This window comes from Tauraco erythrolophus, chromosome 20 (assembly GCF_009769465.1).
Source record: "Tauraco erythrolophus isolate bTauEry1 chromosome 20, bTauEry1.pri, whole genome shotgun sequence".
Lineage (NCBI taxonomy): Eukaryota > Metazoa > Chordata > Aves > Musophagiformes > Musophagidae > Tauraco > Tauraco erythrolophus.
Window position 1 is genome coordinate 1,584,225 of NC_141484.1, and position 27,701 is coordinate 1,611,925.

Genomic DNA, 27,701 nt, shown 5'->3' on the forward strand with positions numbered 1-27,701 from the left:
AAAAGCACAAAGCTGTAATTATACTAATTTTTAGAAAAGCATTTTGTTTTATTAATGGAGGTAAAGAGTTATTTACTTCCAGAGTGCAATTTGTCAGCTGCTCTTAATTATAATTCTCTGTCTTGTTATGCATTAAGCATTTCAAAAAAGCATTGCGTTTGAAGCCCCAAAGCTAAAGAGCAGAGATGCTTTGAAGCCAAGTCAGGGCTGAATCCCCCTCCCACTCTTTTTAGGTTTATGGGGACAACCACCAACTTTGCTGACAGTGGATGAAATCTGGAGCAGTTTGCTGGCACTGGCAGCACCATGGGGATAGAGGAGGTGAAAAAAATCCTGCTATGAAAAATCCTGCTGTAAAAAAAGCAGGGACTGAGAAAACCTGCCTGAATTCTTCGTTCAATGAGCTCCTGCACTAGATAGACATTTCTCCACCTCTCCCTTCTCCGTAGGTACCTGTGCCCATGATAAAGCACCTCTTTCCCTGCCAGTTACCTCGAGCGGGTATTACCGGCTGATCAGGCTGGCGATGTAACATGGGCTTCTCTCTCCTCCGTGGCTCAGCCTTTGCTGATTGAATTTCAATTGCTGCTTGGGGCCTGGCTCAGAATCGTAAAAGAGGATAAATTTTCCTGATTGAGCTTCAGCACGTTTTTTTCTTTAAGTTTTAGCTGTGGAATGAGCAGCAAGAGAGCAGAGTGTGGGTGCTGACCCGCTGCTGCGCAGACCGGAGGGGATGTGGGTGCTCGGAGTGCCCCAGGGTTGCACCTGTGTTGCAGGTTGGATGGTCTATGTTGGTGGGAGCCTTCTGGGATCTAAAAGCTGGTGGTGATGCCAGAGAAACTTCGAGCCTGTTTCCTTGTTGCAGTGATGCTCTGCACCCTGCTTGAGTCCAGGCGGGCTCGGGGAAGGAGTGGGGAGTCCTCTGCCTCCCTTTCCTGCAACCACGGTGCCAGTTCATAGGGAAGAGCCAGCTGCCCTGAGATGGCATCACCTGTAAGACTCACTCCCATAGCATCCATGCTTTATACTCTGAACAAGATCCCGTTTCTCCGTGGGCATGCTAAGTGTTATGGATGGCTCCTCAGCTGTTCTTTGATCTTAAAATCTGCCTTTGAATTCACTCATAGCATAACCCCAAATTAATGCCTCCGCTGTGAAAAGTAAACCTGCCATTAAAATGACAGGCGGAGCAGCGAGTGAGGCTGCAGTTGGTTGGGTGGTGAATGTCAGGGAGAGGAAGGCTGCTTTCACGGAGATCACGGAAGATGTGTATGCACAGGTCTGTAACTGCAGCACGGTGCCAGCTCGCTCTTGGGATCAACTCTGACTCACCCAGACTGACTTGATGCTGCTGTCTGCTTTGAAGACGAGCTGTGAAGAGGCAGTTTTGTGCCTCGTGCCTGTGTGTCCCCAGGAAGGACGGTGCCCTCTGTGCCAGGGGGTGCAGGCAGAGGGGGAAGTCGCTGCTGTGGGTTGCTCAGTGGGCGCCGGCAAGCAAGCGGTGCCATCCGGCTCGTAGGAGTCGTGGCTGCTGCTGGTGAGTGGTGTAAAACAGATGTTTGCTCTTCGTCCAGTGGAGCTCGTGCCTTGTTAATGGGCTGATGACCCTGCTGGAGAGGGGCTTGCTGATGGAGAACTGGGGGGGGAAAAACGGCTTGTTTGTTCGTCCTGGGGGCGTGTGTTGGGATGTGTTACACTCAGGGTGTGAAAATCTTCGTGGTGTGTTTTCCTGTCTCCCCCCATCATGCTCTAATTATCAACGAGGCCGTGGAAGTGATGTGACTTTAATCTGTTGTCCACAGGCTTCGGAGCTGATGCAAACTGAAAAAGTGACTGGGTGAGTCTCCTTTTTGGGTTTCGGGCTGTTTGCAGGCTTGGGGAGGCGTCTTGCTGTTGGTTTGCATTTCATGTGTGGTTTTTAAGGCTTCTCAAGGCTTTATAGGGGAGGTACATACTGCACGTATAAATAAATGCTATGGGGCCGGTTTCAGAGCTCGATTTCTGGGCTGTAGGTTGTTTTGGTTGGAGTCCAGTGCCCAAACGAGTTCCCCATGAAAGCTTAGGATGAGCCCTGCCCGTGGGGCTGGTTGGAGGGGAACCAGCCTGTTCCCCAGCTCGGAATTCAGCTGTGCCCCAGGGACCAGTCCTGGATTTACTGTCCTGAGCTTCCAAAGGAAGAGAAATTGGTTAGCTTCTCGGTGGTGGTAATCAGGAAGTGCCTTGTCCCTTATTACGCCTCTTTTCTGTAATGAAGTAACGAATTAATTGCACCAGCTGAACAGAACGAAGGGCCTCCCATGGATTCATCATGCCAGGCTGCAGGAAGGGGTTTGGGGCTCCCCTGGCTCTGCTGTGGCTCCTGCAGAGGAGTCGGTGTCTCTCTTGGGCTTTGGTGCTATTTCGGTAATTATGGGATGTGCCAGACGTGGTGAGGAGGAGAAGAGGAGAAATCTGTGGCCTTGGGGATGAGCGGGGTCCCGGGGGGATGCAGGAGAAGGGGCTGTGCCCCAGCAGTGCTGCTCCTCCATCCATCTGCATCGCTAACTGCGGGTCTAAAGGAGGTTGTGTTTTACCATAACGTAATCAGGCAACGCTGGTGTGGCTCGTCCTCGGAGGGGTGACGGGGTGCTGAGCCCCACCGTGTCCCACCAGCCCTCCCCGGGCTCCCCACATCCCACCCCGCAGCAGCAGCCGCCCGCTTTGTTCTCCCGCTCCCATTAATTCAATCCTCGCTGATAGCAAATCGTTACTGAGGGGTATATTGTGTAAAAATGAGCTGTTAATTGAAGTTTTGTTTGCTTTTTCTCTTACCCTTGCAAAAAGCCTTGCATAAGAAAGGACTGTAAAAATACATGTTGCCATGCTACAAATATACAAGGTGGGAAGGGGGCAGGGAGAGATAAAAGAGGCGAAGCTGGTCTCCATTAGACTTTAATAAACATGTGGAAGAAAAAGCTCTTGTTAATCCCATCTGAGGCTTAAAGGTTTATTGCTGACAATTAAAACCTCATATCGTAGTGCTGACTCGATGCCACAAACCTCTCTGCCGTGTCCTGCTGCGGGCATCGGGGTGGTGCCGAGGTGTGGGGCAGTCCTTAGGAAAACATCCCGTAGGAAAATAGCCCGTAGGATCTGGCTGCGAGCTTGGCTCTAACAGGCAAGTTTCCTCCCAGCAAACAACTGGAAGTATATATGTCTCCTGACTGGTTTTGGTGGGCAGCACATGTGTGCTCAAATCTGCTTGGAGCAACTGGTCCTTTGAAAAATAAATGTATAGGTTGTGTGTTGAGGTTTCTCAGAGCTTCCTGGTGGACAGGAGGTTGGTGACATGAAACTCGTCTCCTGCTGTTGCCGAGGTGGGTTTTGTTTGTTTAATAAGTTGTTTGATTATTTTTTGGTTTTTTTTTTGTTTGTGTGGGGTTTTTTTTGCGAGGTTGCGTGGCAAAAGCAGCGCCAACACTCCTGTGCTTTTGTTTTTGCCATGGCAAAGGTTACAAAAACGGCCCCCTTTCTGCCCCGGGCAGCACTGCTATTGCAAAACATCACGTTTCGTAACAAAGCTCCGGGGTTTCCGAGGAGCCTGGGAATTGCGTGTGCCTTCCCTGCTCCCGGGCAGCTCTCGGCCAGCCCCACGCCGCAGGGGTCACTGGTGCCAGCAACATTCCTGCTGGTTGTTTTTTCCCCTTCCCTCCTGGAAAGCCCCAAACATGCCAACGAGGCAAAAATCCGTACGTTTCTTTTTAATATGAACGTTGCTTTGGCCAAAAAGATGGATTTGCCTGTCTCTTGCTCCCCTCGGAGTGTGGCTCGTTGTGGGTCTGGGGCAGCTGCTGCTTTCCTGGGCTGGTGGCCTGTGCCCAGGGGGTCCACAGCAGCGATGCCCTCGGACACGCAGCTTGTGCTGTTACACCAGCTGGGAGCGGGTACCCCAGCAGCCTCTGATGGGAAGGGCTGTGTTTGCCGGGGGCTGCGTTCCTCTTCTTCCTTTTGGAGGATGGACATGGTTTATTTGAGGGTTTGGGGTGGGGTTTGATAAATTCACCTTCCTCCCTTCCTGGGGTCACCAGATTTAGTGTTTCTGGGTGTTCTTGGTGCTGCCAGCTCATGAGCACTGTGGGTTTTGGCACTGCCACGGATCTCACGTTGCTGCTGTGGGACGAGGCGGCTCCCAGGGGACACCCCGTAGCTGAGGCTGCTCTGGGGTCACCCCGCAGGACACCCCGGCTGTCCCCATGCTCCTGGTGACACAGGAGACAGGTGATTTATTCCTGCTGCCCTCGCAGCTTGTCAGCAGAGGCCGGTGATTAAAGCTGCTGTTTGCAATTTTCGAGAATTATGAGTTATCAAAGTGGCTGATAATTAGCAGTGAATAAAACGGACTTGGGATAATATTACATTAGTTACAGATAAACTGATACCAGCCTTCCTTAATATTCACTTAAGCTTTCCTGTTTGCAGTTATTAGGGAAGGCTCTGGTGGTGTGTCACTGCCAGCTGCACTGTCAGGACCAGAAAAGCCTCCCAGCCTGATGTGACCTGCTCGTGAGACGCTGCCGGAGCAGATCCACCGCCAAAACATGGCAATCTTTGTCTATGGATGAACCTTTCCTTCCCAATTCCCGCGGCAGCGCTGCCATAGCTACGAGCCTGCCGCAGGCAGGGCTGCGTGCGGGGCCGGGGGAGGATCAGGGCTGGAGGAGCCAGATGGAAGATGCTCCACGTGGGAAGCGGGGAGCTCCCGGGCCTCTCCCCATGCCTCCTGCCACGGCTCCGGGAAAAACATCCATGGTCCTGGTGCAGGCAGTGGGGCTGGCATGGGGAGGGCTGTGGTGGTTGGCGTGTTGCAGGATTGGGCCCTCGGGGGCGGTTCCTCCTTGGGAAGTTGGGTTTCATGAGGATGGTATCGTGGTTGCCAGGTTGGTCATTTGGCTCTTAGGCTGAACCGTGCCCCTGCTCAGGGTCACCCCGCTCCTGCCAGGCGCTGAGCGAGCCACTGCCGGTGCATTTCCATAGGGGCTCCGGCCGTCATCGAGGAGCGATTCCCTTCCAGCCCCATCACTGGTGCGGGAAGCGATGCCAATGTGCCGGTGCCACAGCTCACTGCTCTGGAGCTGCTTCTGCCACTGGCGTTGTTGGGGGACAAGGACGCATTTGGGACCTGCCTGTTGGGCGAGGGCTTGGCTTGGATTTGCAGCTGATGTCCACCAGCAGCACCAGTGCTCATGCGATGCTTCCCGCATGCAAATCTTTTCCGTTTGTCGGAATTTGTCACTGAGGGTTTGGGGTTTCTGGCTGTCACTGGCAGCCGGAGCCGCAGCGGTGCTCCGGGACGTGCTGGGTGTCCCCGGGTGTGTTCCCAATTTACGAGGGTGCAGCCTGTGTGATCAAAGGGGTTTGGGTGCTGCTGGTGGGACCCTGTTGCGACCCCGAGCAGCTGGACTGGGCTGTGCTGGGGCACGGGGCTGCAGGGTACCACAGGAATTGAAACGAGCAACTTGCTCGCGTCCCTGAGCTGTGTGTTGGATGCTGTTAATCATAACTGTGGCTGCACCCACTTCAGGGTTGAGAAGGGCCTTTTTTATCACATGGAGTATTTAAAGTTGCACTTGAGTTGTTGATTTTAATATTTCGAGTGGGGGATTGCCAGTGATCCCTGGCTTTGAGGGAAACCATAATGCAAGTCCCCTTCCCTGAACCCATCCCTTCATCCAAGGTCGGTATTGACCAAACCCATGCTTTTTATCCCAGAAGAGGTATGAAGGCACATCGCTTTTGGGGATGCTGTGCTGGGGGAACATGGAGCTGGCTGATGGTTTTTTTTGGTGGGATGCCTGGTTGCATCCAGGTTTTTGGCAGCACAACTCACCACCACGTCCTTACTGCCCGGCTGCTTGTCCTCTTCTGGCGAGCGCTGGCTTCTGGTCCCCATGGAACACCACGGAACCTCGGTAAGGAGCCCTAGCCCGGTGTCTGCTCCGGCACGGTGCTGGGATGGGAAGCGATGTGGCCGAGTGGTGTTTTAGCTTTTTTTTTTTTTTTAAAAAAAATTATTATAAAATAAATGTAGTTTGAAGTGAGGAGGGCTTTCGAGAAGCATGGGTGTGAGCTGGAGGACCTGCCTCCTGCACCCTCGGCTGGTGGGGTGCTGGTGCAGGGTGCTGCTTCCTGGGGAGTGGGGCTGTGGGGGGGCTTGGCGCATCCCGTGGGGCACCGGCTTCCCTGGGGATTGCTGGTGCTGTCCTCGGACCCCCCTCCGAGGGGCTTCAGGAGCAGCGTGACCGGCTGAGGTCTCGACAGGTGAAACCAGAGGATGGGACAGCGCGGGGCAGCTCGCCGTCGCTCGCGCCTTCGTCGGCTCTCGGTGGGTTACGGACCGGGATTCGCATCCGGCGGAGGTTCGCTTGGGACCGTCGAGCCCTCAATACGTTATTTCAGATAACAAAATTTTGTTGTTTTACATGCAGATGGGCGCTCTCGGATAACAAAGTGCTTTCTAAGGGAGCTCTCTTCCCATCCCATCCGATTTCATGTGTTTAACATAAATCTGTTTATCCGCCTCAGAAAAGCCGGGGACTCGCTGCGTCGTTGCTGCACAAGCTCCGTGTCCGTCCCCAGCGGAGCTGTGCTCTGTGCAGCCGTGCAGGAGCGGCGAAGCCGAGCGAGCGGCCGATGCACGGAGCTGGCCGGGGGCACGGGGGGGCTGCAGAGATGGGCTGGGGACGTGCAACATCTCCCCTTCCTCTCCTCGCTGCCCACCCCTCTTTTCTTTCTGTTATCGCTTTCCAGCCTCCAAGCTGTTATCACTTTCTCTCTTTTAATAAGTGTGAAATGGGAGCCTCTGGGCACCATGAAACCATGACTCCTTATTGTCTCTGTGTTAGCTCCTGGACAGTTAGAAATGTTTTTAATGTCATTTTTTTTAATAAGATGGTAAAATTGATTCTGTTTCTCTTTCCCATTGAGGTGCTTTCTGCCGTTAGTTGATGTGTTATGGTCTTTGTTTCCTGTGGCTTTGCTGAGCCTGTTCCAGGGCGTTTGCTGGGTTAAAACCAGTAAGATATTGCATGGGAAGAGCAGCGTCACCAACCTTCCCAGACAAGCAGCACCTCCAGATTTGATACCAAGTGATCTACCCAAGGCCAGGCCATCAGGTTTTGTCATCATGATTTCTTTATTAATTTTTTCTCCTTCATTGGTCAGGTGGGGAAGAGCAGATTGTTTCTTAAAAACATCACTCGCTCTTCATTTCTTTTTAAAATTGGATTTGGTTCAATCAGCGATTTGTGCAAGAGGTCGGCCGGGCAGCAGGATGCAATCCAAAATCCTTGCTTTGTCTAAAAGCAAGCAGCTGCTGCCTCCTCCCTGTTTCACCCCTTTACCCTGTGATGCCAGGGCGATACCCTGATACCAGGGTGATGGCCGCACTGCCAAGATGCTCGCAGGAGAGGGGCACATTTCCATGTGGATTAATCTGGGATTGCTGCAGCTTTTGGGTAACAAAAGCAGGATCTGCCTGTTTAGGCGGGTGCTGTGTGGAGTGGGGTGCTTCTCTGCTGTCTGCAGATACCAATTTTTTCACACGCGGGGCCGTGACGATCTAACGACCTTTGTTTTAACTCTGCGAGCAGAGACGAGTGCGGCAGGGACTCCCGCATCCCAGAATAGTTTTCCTCCAAGCTCCACAGGTCTTGCTGTCCAAGTCTCTTGTTGCATCGGGCTTTTTGAAATAATCAGCCCCCGTGGTTATTTCAGTTAACGCTAATTAGTGGCATGAACTAATTAACGTGGGTTGACTTTCCTCTTCTCTTTCTAATGCTTTTTTAACCCACCGACACGTTCCAATTAAGGGACTCATGCAGGGACCGGGCTGAAATGACTCAGAGCAATCACAGTTGGAATAAATTGTGTGCTTTACTGAAGGTCACTCATATTTTTTCAAATTGCTGGTGCTGCGTATTTGTGCCTCCCAACAGGGAGGTGCCCTGACCTTACAATAAGCATCTGAAATATCTTCAAGTTTGCCTCCGTTCCGGCGCGAGCAGATGTGCGGGTACCACGTTTGATGTGTCGAGAACGGTGGCACAGAAAACAGCCGTGGGAGGGTCCTCATCAGGACTGCAGACCTTGAGACAAGTGGGCTTGACCTTGCACGGGCCTTGCTTGTTCATCCATGCAGCTGTGCGGTGGTGAAAGAGCATTTGCTGAACGGTACCCGCCTGCTCGTGCTCGTACGGGTGACTTCTTTTCCCCTTGGTTGGGTGGTTGTGACTCGCAGAGCCCCGCGGGCTCTGGCCGTGCCCTGGGCTCGCTGCCCTGCCTCTGCTGACAAGACCCCGTGGAGAGGCAGCTGCCTCTGGGCTGGGGGAAAGCCACGAATCCGCTGGTGATAAAGCTGCAAAGCTGCTGTTGCAGTGTTGGTAGCTCGTTGAATAATCTGCTGGTAGGAGCTGCGTGGAAGGAGAGGCTTCTGCTCTGTAAAACCCAGCGTTCCCCAGGTCCGAGGTGAGAGCAGTGGCAGGGGGGAGGCAGCTGGCAGCTGGAGCGGGGCTGGAGAGCCCTGTGCAGCACTTGCAAATCCTTCCTGTGTCCTTAAAGTTGAGACTTTACTTCTGCAGCTTCAAATTTCCATCCTTGCCTCATCTTGGGTTGGTGTTTTCCAGAAAGCGATGCTACTCGCTTTCCAGAGATGAAACCCTTTTAGCTTCAGCAGAGCTGGACTCTCCTGGATAACAGGAGACCACGCTGCAGAAGAACCAGCAGCAGAGTGAGCCTGTGAGTTTCCATCCTTGGTCTCTTCCTGCCTTATCTGAGTCGGGGCATGATGCTGAAGTTCCCATCTTTCCTCGCTATGTCATGTCATCCAGGTTTTGCTGGAAAACGCTTGTGTTTCTACCTGCTCTTCCAGCTACTGCTGGTGAGATGAGGTGCAGAGCTGCCGGTGTCTCCCGTGGGCAGGGACGGTGGGGTGGGTCTCCCTTGTCTCGGGGGGGATTTAAACCTGAGCACCTCATCCGTGCATCCTGTAATTGCTGGGTTAACGGAGGTGAAAGCACTCTGATTCAACTGCAGTAGAGAGCAGATAGCAAATATGTCATTAGTATTAATAGCCCTGGTCAGACTAGATTATGTAAATGATGGGAGACTAGACGATTTGGTTATTCATCTTTAACCTTTATTTTTGTTGAATGTGACCTTACCCATCGCATCTCTCGTTACCGTCTCTGACTGTTCAGCGTATGGTCGTTTATTCTGCTGCCATCAATCCAACAGCTACACCCATGTTCCCAGCTGATGATGCTGGGTGCAGCCTGGACACCCTCCTTCCAGGTGCTCCCGGGGGCCGGTTCCCTGCCCTGCGAGGAGACGGGTGCTCGGGGTCCCGCTCCCCGTGTTTTGGGTAGAGCTGGTTACACCAGGGCGTACAGCTGCTGCTGTGGGACACGTTCCCTTCTCTCAGCTGTGCTGTTATGCCTCTAACCCCGTGTTTCCTATTGGTTTTGTAGCTATCTCCAGTGAGTTTGAGCAGCCTGTGGACATCCGGAGATGTGCACCTTTCTACCGCGTGTCTGGCACCGCGGGGGAAAGGCAGAAACAGTGTTTGCCAGGTTTTGGTGTTTGTTTGTTTCTTTTTTTTGGCTGATGCAGATGAAGTGTCTGGTGCATCCTTGAGTCACGGCTGGTTTTCACAAGCCGTGTCCAGGGTGGCAGGGAATTACTGGTGGGAGCAGCGTGGTCCCTCTTGCCGTGGGCTGTCTGCTCCTGTTCCTTGTGGACTTCACACATCGCTGGACAGCATTGGTTTTGGCTGTCCCTCTCTGCTTTCTGGAGGTTACAAGTGGTGTAGGAATATATTCCAAGTGAGTCTGAGTTGCATCGGGCCATCTGGATGAGTCCCACTGGAATAACACTGGGTGGTTGTGAACGTTGTGTTCCCTTTGATGCTCGAACGGGTTCAATTTTGAAGGAACTATTTCCCTTGCAAACTCAATCCGTATGAAAGATACGGTACCCTGCTGCAAACTAAACTTCTGCAGAGGTCAGCCCAGCAGCCCGACCCTCTGCCAGCAGCTCAGCAGTGCTGATGGCAGTGAATGTCCCTCCTTGTCTGCTGGTCTCCTCCAGGTTGACTTTGGAGGGAGCTGCCTTTATGGAATTGCATTTCCTGCTGTTAATGCACCTGAATTTTGGCTTTCCCTTTTTAGCCCCGTGCTTCTTGGCCCACAGCTCCTCCTAACTCTGTTCTTGATGTTTCTGCTGGAAATGCACGTTTAAATCTAAACGTCTAGACAGTGTGGAGAGAGAGGGGGGGTACCCAAAAGACACGTGTCCCTGCAGCCCTGAGAAGCTGCTGTGGCACGTGCCCCGATCGGCTCCGCAACCGCACAGATGCCAGAGCAGTCCCCGAGGATGGGGCTGGGAGAAGGCTGATGGGGAGGGGTGGGAAAAGCCTTAAATTTGTCTCTTGCCTTGCAGGGTTTCAGCGGACCCCCCCACGCTGCCTTTGCCTTGAGCTGCGACCAACGAGCGGCGAAAGAAAAATATGAGCATGAATCTGCCCATCAGCTGGACTACGAGAGCGAGTTGTCCATCCGGATAGGTAGAGCTGGGCTCCATCCAGGCAAGCATCCTGTCATATACCAGCCACAGAGTGCACGGGGAAAATACCCCTGTTAAACTGTCACGTATGTGATTGAAATTAGATTGGTTTTGACATGTGCATGCAAAGTGCACCTTCTCTTCCTTCTCTGGATCTGTCTCCCTGCTGGCTCTTATTCCAAGAATCATTACTTCTGTTTCTACTTCAGTTCTCAAAACCACTTGCACATCTGCCTGTGCCTGTGAATTATTGATAATTAGATATCTCATTCACCAGGGAAATGAAATCATCAGCTTAGCCTGAGATAAGTTTATTTTCAGCGTGGGCACAGCGAGCGCTAACCCTGCCCTTGCCAAGTTATGCCACGGTGAAGGTGTCCCACCACGCTGACCCTCGGTGGCCCTCCCTAATTACAGCCTAGGACTGGCAGTCCTGCTGTCACTCCTTGTTTTGGAGGTCAATAGGATTGTAGCTGCCAAAGCCTGGAATAAAACGTCTTGTTGGCAGCTATTTCCTCCTTAAATAGACATTGAAGAAAGAACTTCTGAGTCAAGGTGGTGGAACCTCATCAGGCTTCCCCAGGCCCAGGGTGTGGACATGGGACGGGTGGTGGCCACCCCTGTGCCTGGCTGCAGTTTTCTATTCCTCTACTTAACAGCAGCTTTTCAATAGACAAAGAAAATGTAATTTAGTCAATTAATCTTATTGCTCCTCTGCTTTTTCTTAGTTGGAGAGAAACTGAAATAGCAGTTTATGATATCTTGAGTACAATTGGGAGCAGACTGAGATGAAGGAAGGATCCTTCTTTTCACAAAGAATAGTGCTTAGCTGCCTAAATCAGGCTCCGTTATTTAACTGCACTGCTTAATTGCATGTTTCATAAAATGTTTCAAATCCACAGGATTTTTCAGGACTTGAAATACCCGCTTGGGTTTTTCCAGAGAGATGGAAGGAAGTTTTCTGCCAGACTCAATGGGCTTTGAGTCCTGAATGTCTTTTAGCTCCTGGGGCAAGTGCAACCTTAAAGCCTGCTCCAGCTGTGCAGGCTGGAAGGCTGTTGCAAGGTTTTAGATATTTTTGTAAGGTGGAAACTTTACATCCCAGGTGCAATTTAATTTTATTCTTCAAGAAAAAAAAAGTGGGCAGCCCTGCGATTTTCAGAAACTTAAGCTGCTGAGTTTTATGTTTTCATCTTCTCTTAGTTGCAAACAATAACAGTGCAAATGGTTTTGAGAATAGAAGATTTCCGTTAGACTTTGTTGGTTTTTCTCTCTCTGGGGAAATGATATTAAGAATCTACAATACATTAATTCTTTTGTTGTCTCTTGCTATTTTTTTTTTATTTTATTTTTTCCTTACGGAAATGAACTCAGTATTTTCACAAGATACTTCAAGCCTTCCAAGAAGGCAGCTTTCCCCAGCTCTGGGTACTGCTTGGCTGCACTCTGGGGAACGCTCTGGAAACATAATGGGTATTTTCGAAGTCTAATGGGTAGTAAGTGGAATATTTCAGACTTAATCACTGTTGAATCATTGACCCTTCCTTCATATTTACATGTTTGAAAATCGCTAAAGCTGTGAAAACAACAAGAAAAAAAAAAAAAATCCCAAAGCGCACCGCTGCCTTGTTTTGCAGTTGTCTTTGCTGCCTGGGGATGGTGGTGAGGAGCAGGGGAGCTGGGACAGGGGTGGCTGGAGAACGTGTGAACACGCAGCTCTCCAGGGCCCTGCGTGGCTGAGGTCTTTGCTGTTGGAGATTTAAACATGTATTTAACGTGGCTGCGTGAGAGGTCGGGAGCAGAAGCGACTGTGCGGACACGCCGGGGCGGTGGGATCCTTGTAGCTAAGTAAGTGAGAAGGTTTGTTTTAAACCTGTGGGAATGGAGATGGAGGAAATGTAATAGTTCAACCTATCCTTTATCTACTCTGTTGGGAGGAAAAAAATTCTCATTCCGCTTTTCCCCCTAGTCAGCAGCGTGCTTGGGTGCCTCTGTTCTTCCCCATCATCCCAAATCCCTCGGTTTCCCATCGCTTGTGAGTTGTTTGTAGGGAGCGAGGGAACACAGTACCATCTGGACGGGGCTGGGAGCCCCCTCTCTCCCTCCTCTGCTCCCCTTGTCCTCCAGCTCCTCTCCAGCCTGCTGCCACCGTGCCAGCGTGGGCATCGATGCTGAATTGAAACGAGGTGTTTTTTGGGTTTTTTTGGGAGTTACTAACAGCTGGCTGCCTCGTGGATGCGGGAAGTAAGGCACACGTATCCATGTGGAATGGAGTACGGGTGGGTTTGGTATGAATTGCAGTGAAGAGTCTGTCTAGACTCGGTATTTGACGAGTAGGATAATCACTCGGCTTTAATTACTGCAAATGAGAGAGAACCCAGACGTGTCTTTAATATATCTGGGTAGGCAAGGGACGTAATCCGTGTTTCTCTGCCTCCCTTGGAACAGGTTGGGATAAGGCTGAGGAGGGTTTGCTCGTTCCTCTGGGTGCAGGTGGAGCCCTCGCCGGAGCCGTGGAGGGACCTGCGGGCTGTGCCCTCCCTGCTGTGGGGGCTGCGGGCTGCCCTGGTCCCTAAATCTCCTCCTGTGGCCCCAAGGATTGAGTCCGTAGACATTAAAACCCGTGGAAATAGTTTCAGCAGGGTCACCGCGGGCTGCGGGGCCGGGAGGCCAGGTTTGACCCCCGGAATCGTAGCTACGTGCGCGGTGTTCTTGGGTAGTTCTCCGAAAGGATTTACATACAGCATCGCGCCTCGAAACCTGAGCCGTGACTCACGCTCCTACAAACTGTCTATTCAACAGCGAGGCATGTTGGTTCTTCGTCGTGTCCTGGTGCCAACTGATTCACGTCGCTCCAAATCAGATCACGGAGTGGGAACGCAATGATGCTCCCCAGCAGCCTCCTCCCCTCTTGCTTCGACATCCTCACCACCCTATTGCGGGTGGGAGATCTCGTGTCCAAGGAGATGCTTCCCAGGTGTGCTGGGGCATGGGATTTCTCAGCGATGTCTGTGCCAGGGGCACGTGCAGCGCTGCCAGCGCTGTGAAGTCACTGACACTATTAAGGGGAATCTGGGTTCGTTTTGATGTCTGGATTGACTTTTGGCAGGGTGTGGTGTAGGAAATGGTGCTGCAGCGTTCCTGCATAGATGTTCGGTACGTAAATCCGGATGGGCTTAGTAATTGGAAAGAGATACTGGTGTTTGAAATAGCGTACTCAAGAAATGAAATTTCATTCAACTTCTTATTTAAATGAGCCATGAGGTTTGGGGGAATCTTAGAGAAACCTCGTTGCATAGAATTTGTGGTTTTTTCCTAAAATTTGAATGGCTGCATCAAGCCAGCTGCAATGTCACAGAGGCTTGGGCGGCATTTCAGCCGGGGAAGCCCCTGGCACAGGGGAGGTGGGTGGGCTCGGGGCACCACTGGCACCAGACCCAGTGTGGGTTTGTCCTGCCGCGCTGCCTGAGACCCTCTGGACCCATTTCAGCAGCATCACTCAGCCTCTGCTCTAATTTTCTACCTCCTTCCTGAGGCTGTCATTCTTTCTCCATTTGTGCTTTATTTTTCCCCTTCAAAGGAAGTTACCGTGTACTGGGGCTGCTGGAGCGGATGGCACGGGGAGGGAGCAGACCCGGCTCACGCAGCATCTCTTTCATCAGTGCCCAGGCGGTTCAAGTCCTGTAATGATGTAGTAAACTGATGAAAGGGAGGAAGGGAGCTGGGGAGATAAAAGAAGAGGCAAAACCCCTTAGGGTGTGTGAGCTGAGCTGTGGAATTGGTACCGGCGCATCAGGCAGAGTATGGGTATGGTTTGCCTCTGTCTCTGGTTGTGTCCCTGCAGCCAGAAAATTCACTTTTTGCTCTGTTATTGCTACGGTACCGGCTGGTTTCAGAAAGTCCAGCCTGATTCCAGCTTTTCAGGCTCCTCTGATCCACAGCCTTGCCCTGGTGCCAAGGGGAAAACTCCTCCATAGAAATGGCCAGTTGCCATCATAAGAGCATGAGTGGTTTGCTGACACTTACCCTGTAAATTTTCTCCTTGTTCCCTCCTTCCCTGAGCAGAAGCAGAGGCCATGAAGGAGGGATGATGTATAAAGCCTCTCCAGCCATGAAACCCGTCGTGATTCATTGGGGTAATATTCAGCCGGAGCCCCGCGCGCGCATCCGAAAGGTTCATTAACTCATTGCAACGTATATAACGCGAGGCTCCTCCTGCAAAATGGGCTCTTCACCAGTTCTGGATGGTTTCAACTTTATTTGTAATAATGTTGACACATTCGCGCTGTGCTTGGTCCAGAAAACTGCTGCTTTCAAAAGGCATCAATTCATTTTGAGTTTTAATAGCCAGCCTCGATGGCGAACGCCTCTGGCAACGTCTGTATTGATTTAAAAACATCCTAATGCCCCTTTCTGGGATGTTTCAAATGGTTATTGACCATCCTTGTCAGGCTGGGTTCCATGGTTGGTTTTTTATAGTTATGACTAAATGTGAATTCATGTACACAGAGCTTCAGATAAATAAGTGAAATCAGGGCATGTAATCCCTCATAAACTGATGAAATGTCTTCTTCACACCTAGGTCTGTACCCCCGTTATCCTGGTCGCAGCCTGACTCCGTGGATTAGGAGTTTTGACCTTACAGGGTTAAATGCAGCCTGGTGGTTCGTTCGCCTTTACTCTTGGTTGTTGTCGTCACCGGGCGTAAACGTCTTTTTTTTTTTATTATTATTTCGCTTTCCAAAATGTGTGTAAAAATGTTTTGGATATATTTGCAGAGGACCCAGTTCTGCACACCTACACTTATCACAGCCTGCAGTAAACAAACCACCCAGTTCAGGCGGTTGCTCTGGGTGGAAGTCATTCGGATTTCCAACTCCAGACAGCCTGACCCTAAGGAAATGTCACCCCGTGACCTGCTGGGACAGAGCCCTGGCTCTGGGTGACAGGTGCTGTGTCAGGACTGCCCTTCTCCATCCCGAGGGCTCTCAAGATGGGATCTTTGTGTCGCATATCCCATCTGTTTGCTGTTGCTCATTTCCACCTTGCCGGGGAGCAGAGCCTGTTTTCACACATTGCGGTGCTTATGTTATTCCTAATAGGGAGGAGGAGGAGGAGAACCAGGCTGCAGCAGCACTGCCAAAATGACTTCCAAATTCCTTGGGTGGACTTTGGTTTTGGTTTTGTGTTGTTTTTTTTTTTCCCTGAGATACTCTTGAGTTAGTGGTTAGTGGTAGGTCTTTGAAGAGTTCAGCTGCCTTTTGAAGAGGAGGAGAAATCTTGAGTTGGAAGGTTGTCAGACCCTTCGATGAGAAGAAGGCTTGAGTTGGAAGGCTGTTGGAGGTTGGGGGCACTTGAGGAACAGCTCCTCGGGATAAGCATGGCATAACATTTGGTTGCTTTGTCCTTTGCTTCATTCCCAGTTGAACAGTGCTGTAATGAGTGTGAGAGCTGCTGGGAGGTGCAGACAGCTGCTTCATCTGCCCGTAGAGGCATGAGCTGTCTCCACACTTGCTGCTTTCACGACCGCTTGGACAGGGAGAAGTGCTGTGCCGAGAGGAAAAGACATCCCTCTCTGCAGATGACATCTGCTCCTGTGAAATGTGCTCTTGGCATCGTGTACTGCTTCCTGCTGTTCTTTGCAAGTGTTATCTTTCATGGCTTCTCGTTAATGTGTTCTTCTTCCCTGGGCTTCATCCAGTGTCCTCCTAAATGAAACGTGGCCAGAAGGGCTTAGCCTAGCTGCAGGCTTCTCTCTTTAATTCTGTTCTACTACTAGAGTTGCAGGAGAGCTACAGCCTTGTTTCCATCACCTCCCTTTGAAGACGAAGACCCTTCAGTGGGACCTGCGGGTGGCATTTCAGCTTTCCGAGGTGGAAGAGGCCGACACAAAATTAGCTTGTTAGGGATTCGGTGTACACCAGTGCTGGTGGCATCGGTGGGGGATTGAGTTGTGCCCTGCAGGTATTGCCGTGGAGGATGCGCAGTGCAGCGATGCCCCGTGCTGTGCACGGGGCATGGAAGGGTTCAGACGCTACCCAAGAGCTGGAAGGGCTTTTGTCTGTGAAGTGGCTTTTCCCATAAGCCTCTCACCCTGCTGTTGTCAACACAGGCACAGATTTAACAGCACGAGGACGTGGCTTTCCTGCTCTGCCGTTTGCTGTAGGGTCTATCCATGCCTAGAAACATGAAGTTAGTGAGCAGAGAGGGCTGGCCAGGTCCATGAACGCAGCAGGGTTCCTCGTCTGAAGTCCCTGGTGGCAGATGAGCAAGTGTCTTCGTGATGGTGCAGGAGGGGCAGCTCCTTGGGACGCCTTCCCAGCCGGCACTGGGACCAGCCCACGGGACTGGGGGTGTCGGGGATGCAGGTAGCATCATGCTACGTCTGCTCGCTGCTCTGCGCTCGTCTCCTTTCGGGGTGATTTGTTAATCTATGAGGCTTATTAAAGTCTGGTGAGTGACATGCTGGTTAGGACCCACGCTCTGAAATCAGGTTTATCGGCAAGCGTGGAAGCTGCAGAGAGGATTTCTGTGGTGCTTTATGGCCATTAATCACAGGAGTCATTTCCCAAATTGAGCCTCGTTAACTTTGTGCAATATTGTCAAGGAGCTTTAATTTCCTGGCTACACCTGACAATCTGTTAAGTCTCTTTAATCCTGCAGCTGTATGAAATAGGTTACTCAGAAACTCATTTCCATCCTCAGCCTGTCGATGCCGACAGCTCTGGCTGCTGCGCGGTGCTGAAGAAGGGGTGATGGTGCAGGGGTCGCACCAGTGTGTGCACACACGTGTGCAGGGGTGGGCACTGGTGCTGTAATTAGTCCTTTTTTAATAACTCTCCTGACTTAGCAAGGTAATAGGGCATTTAAACGTCCCCTGAGGAACATCTCCAGAGATGTGTTGTATCAAATCCGTGTCTTCCTGGAGTGGCTGTCCTGCGGCTCCGGAGCTGGCTGGAGGGCTGAAATCCTGTCTCAGCCCACTTCCAGGCTGGAAGGGGATTAGCACAAGTGAAGCTTGGGAGAAACACCATTCCAGTGCAGCTGCGTGCGGGAAACCCTTACATTTCAAGGTTTATTAAATGGAACTAACAATCAGAATGATTGCCTCTGGAGTGGATGTTGTTTTGGCTTCATTCAATAAGCACAGTAATTCATTTATTTTCCAGCTATGGTTCTTCAGTTGAATGGGGATGGGAATAATTTTTAGTCACCCTAAGGATGCTTTGGAAGAGCGAAATGAAAATCAGGAGCTCTAGCAGTCACTCTGCGTTACGGCAGCGATATTAGCCGAGGAGCGATGCCAAGGCATGTACCATGAAGTGTAGGAAGGCCATCATCATTACTTCAAAGGAAAGGGAATAAACAGCATCAAAAAAAACCACCAAAAGGGCTATTCCCCACGCTCAAACTAAACAAACATTTTAAGGATAACGAAGTGTGTAAAAGCCGTAGCCCAGCTGTGTCATCCGGGATTGACCGTGGCTTCCAGAGCGTCAGGGGGTTTGCAACGATGGGCTGGGATCGGAGCAATCCCAGCCTGGAGTTGGGGGGCACTGAAGGGGTCCCCAGCACATCTGTGCAGAGCGAGTTGACCACATTATGGAGACAGAGAGATATCTATATGTGTATATATGAGTGTGTGTATATATCTCCATATATACAGTAATTTGCTGTGTGGGTCTGGTCACGGTTTCTGGTGACCTGTTCTCTGCAACGTGGCCACCAGGGGATTTGTTTAGGTAAAAGCTTGTGCTGCTTTGGGATTTTTTTTTTTTTTTAAATTGTTGCCTTGTGCCTAGTGTGCTGGGAGCATCCTGGCTCTGCTTCTGCTTCGAGTCAGCTCTGGGCAAGCGCAAACCTCCTCAGCAAAGCTGCAGCTCTTCTCTGGGTGCGGAGAGGGGCCCGGGGGGATGCCACAAACCATGGGTTTATTGCCTAAAGCATGAAGGGGGTCCTTGTGCGGGGCTTTCTGTCTCTGCAAGGCTGCGGGAATGGTTCCTGAGCTGCTGAGAGATGGCAAGAGGTTTGGCAGCACCCACCGGAACGGGCAGGCACCCCGTGTCCCGGCTGAGATGGTGGGTGCTTGAGTGCTTGAATGCCTTTGTGGAGCTGAGCCTGCACCCCGAAAAGCTGAATAAATTAAATGTTTGATCTTGTTTCTGATTTGGAGCCGGCGAGCGGTGGTTGGCAGCTCTCATTGGGTCTCCCATGCCACTGCTGCTGGAGGGGGCTGAGCCCGGTGGGTTTTGCTCTTGCAGACCAGTTCAGCTCCAGTTTAGATCACAGCTGAGCAGTCAGGGAAGCTGCTGGGACAGAGCTCGTCCTCCTCCGGAGCAGGGGCAGGAACCTTTTTTCCTTCTGAAGGCAGTGGGTTCATTTTCCCTGATCACTGGTTCTGGTGTGATTCGTACTGGTGATTTCTTTCCCATCTGATTTCAATTTCAACACATTTTCCTTTCAGTTCACTGTGTCCTGAGACAGTTGTTCATGTCCAGGCCTCTCTTTTATCCTTTTCCATGTGGTATATGGCACAGGATGATGGAATATGCCTCTTCACTAAAAATCAATGTTTTATTTCCTCCCTCCTCCCACCAGGATGCTTTCCCAGTTGCAAATATTGATTGTTCAGATAAAAGCCACGTTTACACTGTAATTGCTCTTTAAATCAGTGGGGCTGGTGGGTTTACACTATAATTGCTCTTTAAACCAGCGTGGAGCTGGTGGGTGCTGGGTGGGTGCTGCGGGACGGAGCTGCTCCTTGGGGAAAGATGTCTGGAGACGTGCCAAGCGTGGTCATCGGAAGCCCTTGGATAATATTTTAAATCTGCTGCTGTTCTTGGCCAGGTCACGCACAACAGGGAGGTGCCGCGGCGCAGCCGTCACCTCCTGCGTGCCAGGTTCCGGTGCCATCGGGGTGACTTCTGCAGTACTGCTGTTTTCGGTGTTATTTTCAGGGCAGGCACATCCCGACAGGCTCCCGAGAGGACGGCTGGGCAGGAGGGAGATGCTGCTACGGGATGGGGCAAAGAGCCAGCGGTGCTCCGTGGTGGAGGAGGTCCCTGTGCCCAGAGGTGGCACCCAGCCATGGGGAGCCCACGGGTGCCCCGATCCCTGTGGGATGTGGGAGGATGGCTCCTGCCCCTGGCCACGCAGGGTGGTGGTGTGGAGCCACGGAGGGTGTCTGATGCAGGAAGGAAACATTCAGGCCTTTCCAAATCGTGATTTTTTAATTTATTTTTTTTTACCATAAAAGTCCCACGGTGCTTGTCAGCAGCTGGTTTCTCTCCATCTCCAGGAACAGCGATGCCCGGTGGGGTCAGCAATGTGTGTGCACCCACCTTCAGCTGTGCAGGGGTTAGTGGCGTCTTCCTGAACCAACCCAGGCTGTGTTTCCCCAAAATGTACCCTGATTCCGGCTCTGTGCCACCACCTGCAACCCAGGGGCACCAGGAGACCAGAAGCACTGGGATCTGGTCCATCACTCCCATGGGGTGACCATGGGTTCAAACTGCTCCCTGGGGCTGGAGAGACGGTGCCTGGGGTTGGAGCAGGAGATGCCACGTGGTTACAGGGGGATTTTTTTACATATTGGAAGGCAAAAAAGCTCTGCGAGGGGCAGAGGTAACGAGGGCTGTGCTCCTGCCTCGCCTGGAGTCCCTGCAGCCGGATAAGACAGAGGCTGATTGCAGCTTTGTGGGTGCCTGGGCCTTTGCAATGGCTCTATTTAATTTGAATTTTTCAGCATCTGAAGAGGGTGAGCTCCTGCTGGTGCCGTTCCAGAGGAGGGAACCCTAAGAGCAGAGCATCCCCCTCCTCGTCTGCCTGTTTCCTTGAAAGGGAAAATAGCTTTGAAGCAGCTGCCCTCCCTTCCCTGCCTGCGACCTGCCTGCTGCTGCCTGCTGCATCCCAAAGCCATTCCGTGATGCCCAGGGGACCTGGTTGAAAAGGTTCTTTGTGGCTGGGGCACGAGGAGGGGGATGCGGGGCTGGGTGGGAGATCCTCGCCCGGGCTGGGGCAGGTCCACGCACCAGTGATCCCCGTCTGCGCAGCCGCCGGGAGAGATGCTGGATAAATAATCCCAATTAGAGAGTGTCTTTCTGCTTCTCACGTAGGCACCGCTGGGCCGAAACGACTTTGGGTTTCCAGCTGAGCCCGTGTAATGAGTTAGCTGCTTAAACATCACATAACGTCCCTCTCGGTGGGCTGTTGAAGTGAGGGCTTTATTTCAGCCCCAGACGGAGGCAAACAGCGTTCAGCCTGGCTGGCTGGGTTATTGTTGGGCTCGTGGTTGGTTTTTTCCTTGGCTCGCTGCTCGGCGCAGAGATAGGCTGTTCCTGGCTCGAGCAGGGTCTGGAGAAGTGGTGCTGTCCTCCCCTTCGGAGGCTGCTCCGGGGGTTACTTCATCCGGGTTTGGATGCGGCATTGCTGCAGCATCTGAGCAGAGATCTCAAATTGGGCTTTTTCTCCCTTATTTTCTAGTAGGCTGTGGGAGCAGGAGGGCTGGGGGTGCTGGAACAGCCCCAGCACCCGGGGCAGGAGCCAAGCCTGGCAGCTGCCTGCGTGGGCGGCGTGATGAGAACGTGCCCACCGGAACATCCCTATCCCAGTGCTGGGGCTGCAGTGGGAGGGACTGGTGGCAGTGGGGCCGGACCCACTGCTGCCTGCGAAGGCAGCGCAGCCGCTGCGGGGATGGAGGTGCCAGCGGGGCTTGGCACTCAGCTTCTGGGGAGCTCTGCAGAAAAAGGGCTTTTATTTTTCCTTTTTCAAGACTTGGTGGTTTCTCATCTGTATTTGTTGTAAGCTCGAATTAAGTCTCTCTGTTTTTTTTAAACTGTTACCTGCAAGTCCTAAAGCTCGAGCATACTCAGTGCCATCTGTGTAACAGCAGAGCGCTCGCCCCGGGCCCCAGTTTTGCCCTCCCAGGTGGGTGATGCCCTCCCCAGCACGTGCGACGATAACCCCATCCTCGGGGGCATCCGCGGAGAGGTGGCAAAGCTGGGATTGATTCTCTTCAAAGCCCTGGGATGTGTCTGTGGCAGCAGATGGTGCGAACCGCCTGGAAGTCGGTATGAAACAGCGCTGAATTCGCAACGACGTGGCATGAAAACGGTGCTTGTTTGTTTATTTTGCTGCTAATGGGTGGCTCCCCCCTGTGCGAGGGGCTCCGGCCGCGGGCTGCGCCGTGGCGCGTTCCCTGCAAGTGGTCAGTGGGAGTTTACGGCATCCGCAAGCGACACTCTGATTTAAAAATAATTGGTGAAAGATTTTTTTTTAGGCTCTTTCCATCTGGGAGTGTCCCTCCAGTGTGCAAAGGGGGACTGTCCCCTACTGTCCCATCTCAAGAAGATGTGATTTGTAGAATAACTACTTTTTTTTTTTCTTTTTTTGAAGTTGCACATCCTTTTCCAGGTGGACTTCAGCAGCTTTCCCAGAGCACAGCACAGAGGATGATGCACTTGACTCTTAACATTTCATTAGCTTCAGAGGAGACCTCAGCCTTCTGCAAGTCGCAGCCGTGCCAGGCTCGGGGGTATCAGCTGCCCCTGGGAAGGTGCATCGCTGCCGGGTGCGAGGGCTCTGCGGAACATCAGGCATTTCACACACTGCATCAGTTCTTTGCTGGTTGGGTTCTGGGGTCGGTCTTTGGGGAAAGCAGGACCAGCCCCAGCACCACATCTCTGCATGTCGTAGGCATTGGGGTCCCACTCGTGTAGGGCTCAGGAATACCTTCATCTGGGAGCAGGAGTTGTCTGGGAGGCTTAGGGCTGAGGGCCTTTCCATGAAAAGGCAGATACAGGCTGTTTGAAATAATCCTTTACTGAAATACTAGAGGAAAATTTAAGAAATGGATTTTTTTCATGTATGTGTATGTGCTTCCCAACTGAATTCCCGTGCCGCAGTGGAGGAAGCAGAGCTTAGCACCGTTCTGCTGGCTGAGTCATCCCCCTCTTCCCACCCTGGGCTGAGAGAGATCAATTTGCTTTGGATTCAAGGGAGAAAAAAAGAACCCAGCTCCTTCCTGTCATAAACACCAGTTGTGCTTCAGATCCCTTTTTTTTAAAAATTGGTTGTCGAGAGGTATTTTGAGACCCAGCTCCAGGTCTCCGTGCGAGCAGAGAGCAGCCCCCGGGACATGGGCTCCTTGGATCTTCTAGACATTGAGTGTCAGACACCCGCCGGAGCATCCCCTCTGCCCCGTCCCCACCGACTGCAGTGAGCTCGAGCCTGCTTGATGGTGAGGATGATGATGGGCACAGCCTCATGCTCTGCGTGGCCAGGGCTGTGTGATAACCCTCTGCAGGGGCAGATGTGGTTAAAGCCCTGGAAAACTGGCTTGTCCTTGCTGCAGGGCTTGGGGTGAGTGCAGGAGAATCCCAGTGTGGGTTGGGCTGTCCAGACCCCCCCGAGACATCCCGGACGCTTGGGCTGGAGCCGAAGGCTTTAGCCACGCAGCCTGTTTCTACTTAAACTCTGCTAGAGACAGGAGTTTTCATTTGAGATATTCATCCCAGATCCATAAATCAGAATTTATTGAAGGAAAGAAGCCCAGACCCTGAGCTAAGTCTCGTCTTGCAGCTGAGGCTGTTGCTGGATCCTCGGCTTCACAACACAATGCTGCCCGTCAAGTCCTGGTTTTGCCCTAAGGACTACCTAAAATAGGAAAATTAAAAATTTAGTAGTAGGCTGGAGAGTGCTGTCACGCAGAAGAAAGACTGGGATTCTTTCATTAACGTGGGAAGGCGTCTCCTGCTCCTCTGGCAGGGCTCAGTTCAGATCCGTTTTCTTCCCCTTGGGTGTTGCCGTGCTGCGATGGATGGTGGGGAGAAGTGAGATCTGCTCTCCTTCCCAGTGCTCGTTACACACCGGCTAACGAGCATCCCTCGGTCATGGAGCGGCTGTTGGGGTGGGAGCAACTCCTCTCCAGGCTGCCAGCCAGGTTCCTTTCCATCCCGCGATCTGTTTGAAATCTGCTTTATTTGCGAAAAATACTGTTGTGCTGGAATTTGTTTCTGTGGATCAAAGAGGTGACTCGTGTCTGCGATGCCGTTGCGATGTCACGCTCTGAAACCCGGCTCCGTGGCACGAGCGAGCGGGGAATGACGGATCACGCTCTTGGAAGCAGCCCGATGGTTTGGTTTTGCCAGGAGAGAGGGCAAAAATCCAATCCGCTTGTCCCTTTGGAGAGAGACAGGATTGATTTTTTTAAGTCCGAGGGCTGAGCTGCTGAGAACAAAGGAGCACTTTATTTATTTTCCCGGGAAATTGATTATTTATTCTTTTTATTTTTCAGACTCTGAGAACAGCCCCTTTTCCCAACGTGCATTCGGTCTGGTCTGGCCTGGCCATGACAGTGGCAGCCCCGGAGGGGTCGGTGCCTTTCCCTCACGCCGGGCTGTGGCTGGAGGGGGACGAGGGTGGGAACCCCAGCTGTGTCCCTCCAGATGTGGCTTTATTGCAGAGCACGCGTGAAGCCACCGAACAGCCGATGCAACCTGCGACTGGGGAAACTCTCCAGGAGCTGCTTTGTGAGGAGCTGGCGCACACCGGGGACGTGTCACCATCTGCGGCTCGCTGGTGTGAAGTGCCATCTCCGGTGCCACCCGTTAAGCGTGAGGGCAGCCTGAGGTTGCCCAGAGACGCTGTGGCTGCCCCATCCCTGGAAGTGTTCAAGGCCAGGTTGGATGGGGCTTTGAGCAACCTGGTGTAGTGGAGGGTGTCCCTGCCCATGGCAGGGGGGTTGGAACTGGATGGTCTTGAAGGTCCCTTCCAACCCAAACCATTCCATGATTCTATGGTGTGTGGCTCCGCAGCTCAAGGGAATGGGACTGAGAGGAGGCTGGATCCTGCCTGCCTTTCCGGGTGTGTAAATCCCAGAAAAAAGCAGCTGGTGGAGGATGGTACTCTGAGCACCAGAGCCCACCAAAGCTGCTCCGCAGGGGCTGCCAGTGGAGTCCCCCGAGACGTGTGCATGGCTGAGGAGGGGTCTGTGGGTACCGGACCCCATGGAGCGGCACGGGTGAGGGAGGGCGAGGGGAAGGAGCCCTCTTCCCTTCTGGGGGGTTCTCGCTCAGACCGTTAGAGAGGATGCAAGGGGTCTCTGCACCCCTGGATTTGATAAGTTGTTGCTTTATAATTTCTCCTAACTGTCCCCTGCCCCTCATCTGCAAAAGCAAGGCGATAATTTGGGAAAGATGCTGCTTGGAGAAGCACTGGGTTTGGAGCGAGGCAGTTCCTGCCTGTAACTCGGTGCCAACAGCATCGCTTGGCTGTCGTTACGGGCACTGCTCCGTGGTGCTGCTTCCATCTCTAAACCTCTGGGCTCTAATGCATTTATTCATTGATTTTTTTGTTTTCAAACGAATTTAATTAATTGGCAAAGAGAATTTCTCTAGCCGAAGCCACCGTGTGCTTTCTGAATAAATAAGAGGAGCAGGCAACTTTGAATAATGGGTGTGCTGGAGTGAAAGAACAGGAGAAATAACGGAGGGGAAGAAGTGAGCTGAGCAACTCAGCGTGCTTGTCTCTGGTTTGGTGTCTGGAAGTGCTGGAAAAGGGATATCATGATAAAAAGCAAGCGGTTCTGCTCTTTGGGATGCCAACTTTGTGTTCACATTTGTGCCAATAGCTGCTCCTGGAGCCTGTGCCAGCCTTAGTTTCTGCTCCGTGGATTTCCATACGTTCATTCAGTTCTAATTAAAAAAAAAAGATAGGCAGGAGAAGTGCATGGGAAGAAGCTCCTGATAACAATTCGGTTTTAAGCAGGTAACGAGATTATATTTATTTTCTTCCTTTGGAGATTTGCAGCGTCTGATCTCGCTCAGATCAGAAGCTCTTCCCTGCCAAGGATCAGGGATCCGAACGTCGCTCAGCCCTCTGAAATGAAGTTATTAAATGAACTCAAACGTGTAAAATTTCAGTATAAAGTGATTCAGCGATGCACTTTATCTACTGGGAACTCTTTAAAGAGCTTTTGGAAGTTAGCGTGGATTAGTTTGCTTAAAAGGACCTGGTGCATGTAATTACGTTTAAATTGTGCTGTCGCTCTCGCCCGAGAAATTAACCTTTAAACCCCGCAACGGTGGAGCGGGGAGGCGTTGGCATTCCTCCTGCCCCGACATCGGGCAATCTGTGTCGCCCGAGGGGCGAGCAGCGCCTTGGCCGTGTCGTTGCTGCGGGTTGCCACCACGTGCTCGGCCGATGCCATGTCACTTCTGTCACTTGCGTTTTGGCTCTTCACCGGGAAGCAGCCTTGGTGGCACAGCTCACCATCAGGTCCCATGCCTCACCGGGGAGATTTCCCAACAATTTCTGGGGCAGGAGCGTGTGGTGACGGGGTTCTGGTGGTTCCCAGTGCCGGGATCTCCCTGCTGAGCATCCTCCTCCGACAGATCCAGCTTCAGAGCCTGTGCCACGGCCGTCATCCTCCACGTCCTTGTGGCAGAGGCTGCCGTGGCATCGACGTTGCTGTGAACGGGGGGTTTGGTGTTGGTGACAGTGAGTCCCTGTGGCTCTGGAGGAATAAGGTGCTGGTTTAATGCAGCTGGTGGAGATTCCAGGGGGTTGGTTTGTCTGGGCCAACTTTGGCCAACCTGTGCTGTTCCTTCCCTTTATTGCATCTCTCCAGCGCCTTTCCCTCTGAACGAAGAGCTGCGTTACGGGTTCCTTTTCCCCTACAGAAGTGCATCCCAATGCACGCTGGGCGCTCTCTGGGGTGATGGGAGCTTTCCCAGGTGCAAGAATTTCCCAGCGGTGGGAGATCAAGTGGGACAGCAGGAAAGACCTGTGCATTGCCGGCCCGCCTGTACGTCTCTGCTCGGAGTGCCGTGGGTAAGCGATGGCACACAGAGGGCTGGAGCAGCGATTTCACAGGAGGCTCCGTGATGGATCGCTGGAGAAGTTTGTGCGTTAGGATCAAGATTTGGGGGACAAAGGTGGCACTTGTAAAGCAGGGGGAGGCTGGGAAGGGAGATGAAGTGCTGCAGCCCCAGCAAGGATGCTGTGGAGCACTAGCTGGGGATGTTGCAAGGAGGTGCCCTGGGTCCCTAGGGGGCAGTGGGGCAGCACTGAAAGCGTGCCAGGTCCCTTTTCAGGTCAGATTGTTACTGGTGTGATGTTTGAGCTGCAGGTTTTGGGTATCAGGCTCCCCTTTGCTCAGTAGTGGATGCTCTCTTTGAAAATGGGGTGGAGGAGGGACCCGTCGGGGCTGGTGCTGGCGCAGGGCAGGCTGGCACGCTCCAGCATCCGCCTGACTCCAAACTTCAGACGGATCCTGGCAATAATCGTGTGTCTGAGAGCAAGTGGTAGTCAGTCATGCTGAATTAAACAACCTTTTATGAAAGCTCCTGTGCACGCTTGGGTAAATGAAGGCGCCTAATAGACAGTGAGTCATGACACTCTATTTATCTTCCTTGCTGAAAGCCTGAGCAGATGCAGGGACCTCTTTTATCTGCCAGAAACATTGGAAAATGAATTTGTTACGTACGGGGGGCTGGAGGGGTGAGATCATGCCAGCAGGCTGGGGTTGCAGTGACCACAATGTGCAGATGGGCGTCACGGGTGTCCTGCTCCCGTCCCTGCCGCAGCACCCGGCGCGGTGGCGGGGTCGATGGCACTGGGCTCTGCTTGGGCACCTGGAGCCTGGGCAGCCTGTGCTCTCTGCTCTAGCTGAGCTTTTGCTAGCAGTAAATAAATATTCTTTTTTTAAAGTACATCCTTATTTTGACCATAGTTGGGCATCTCCAAGGAGCTGCTTGTTCAGTAGCTTTGTTCTCTGCGTGCAGGCTTTCCAGGAGCTGGATCTTCCCTGCTTTGGGGACTCATTCCTTAAAAGAGAACCTTTTTCCTTGGCATTTCCAGCTCCTCTGGCGCTGCCAGACCCGGTGGGAGCAGACGTGCGACCCAGGGCTGCCGCCTGCTCCCCTCCGCCCGCCTCGGAGCCCGCGGCACTCGCTGCTCTCCCCGTACCTGCCTGCGAAGGGGATGGCAGTTATCCCATAAGGGGTGCTGTGCTTAATTACTCGCAGTAATTAAAGCCTCTTATGGAGGTGTTAGATAAGAGCAGCGTGCCTGCGCGGCGGCAGGGAGCAGATGCTCACTAACAC

General features: G+C 52.4%; 1 protein-coding gene across 1 annotated transcript in view; it reads left to right on the forward strand.

Annotated features, from left to right (window-relative positions):
• SLC39A11 (solute carrier family 39 member 11) overlaps positions 1-27,701 on the forward strand; it is a 90,852-nt gene that overhangs the window by 15,271 nt on the left and 47,880 nt on the right. The window contains exon 4 of the mRNA XM_086624148.1: positions 10,474-10,618. Coding sequence (XP_086480274.1) covers positions 10,474-10,618 — 145 coding nt within the window. The remainder of the gene's footprint in view (positions 1-10,473; positions 10,619-27,701) is intronic.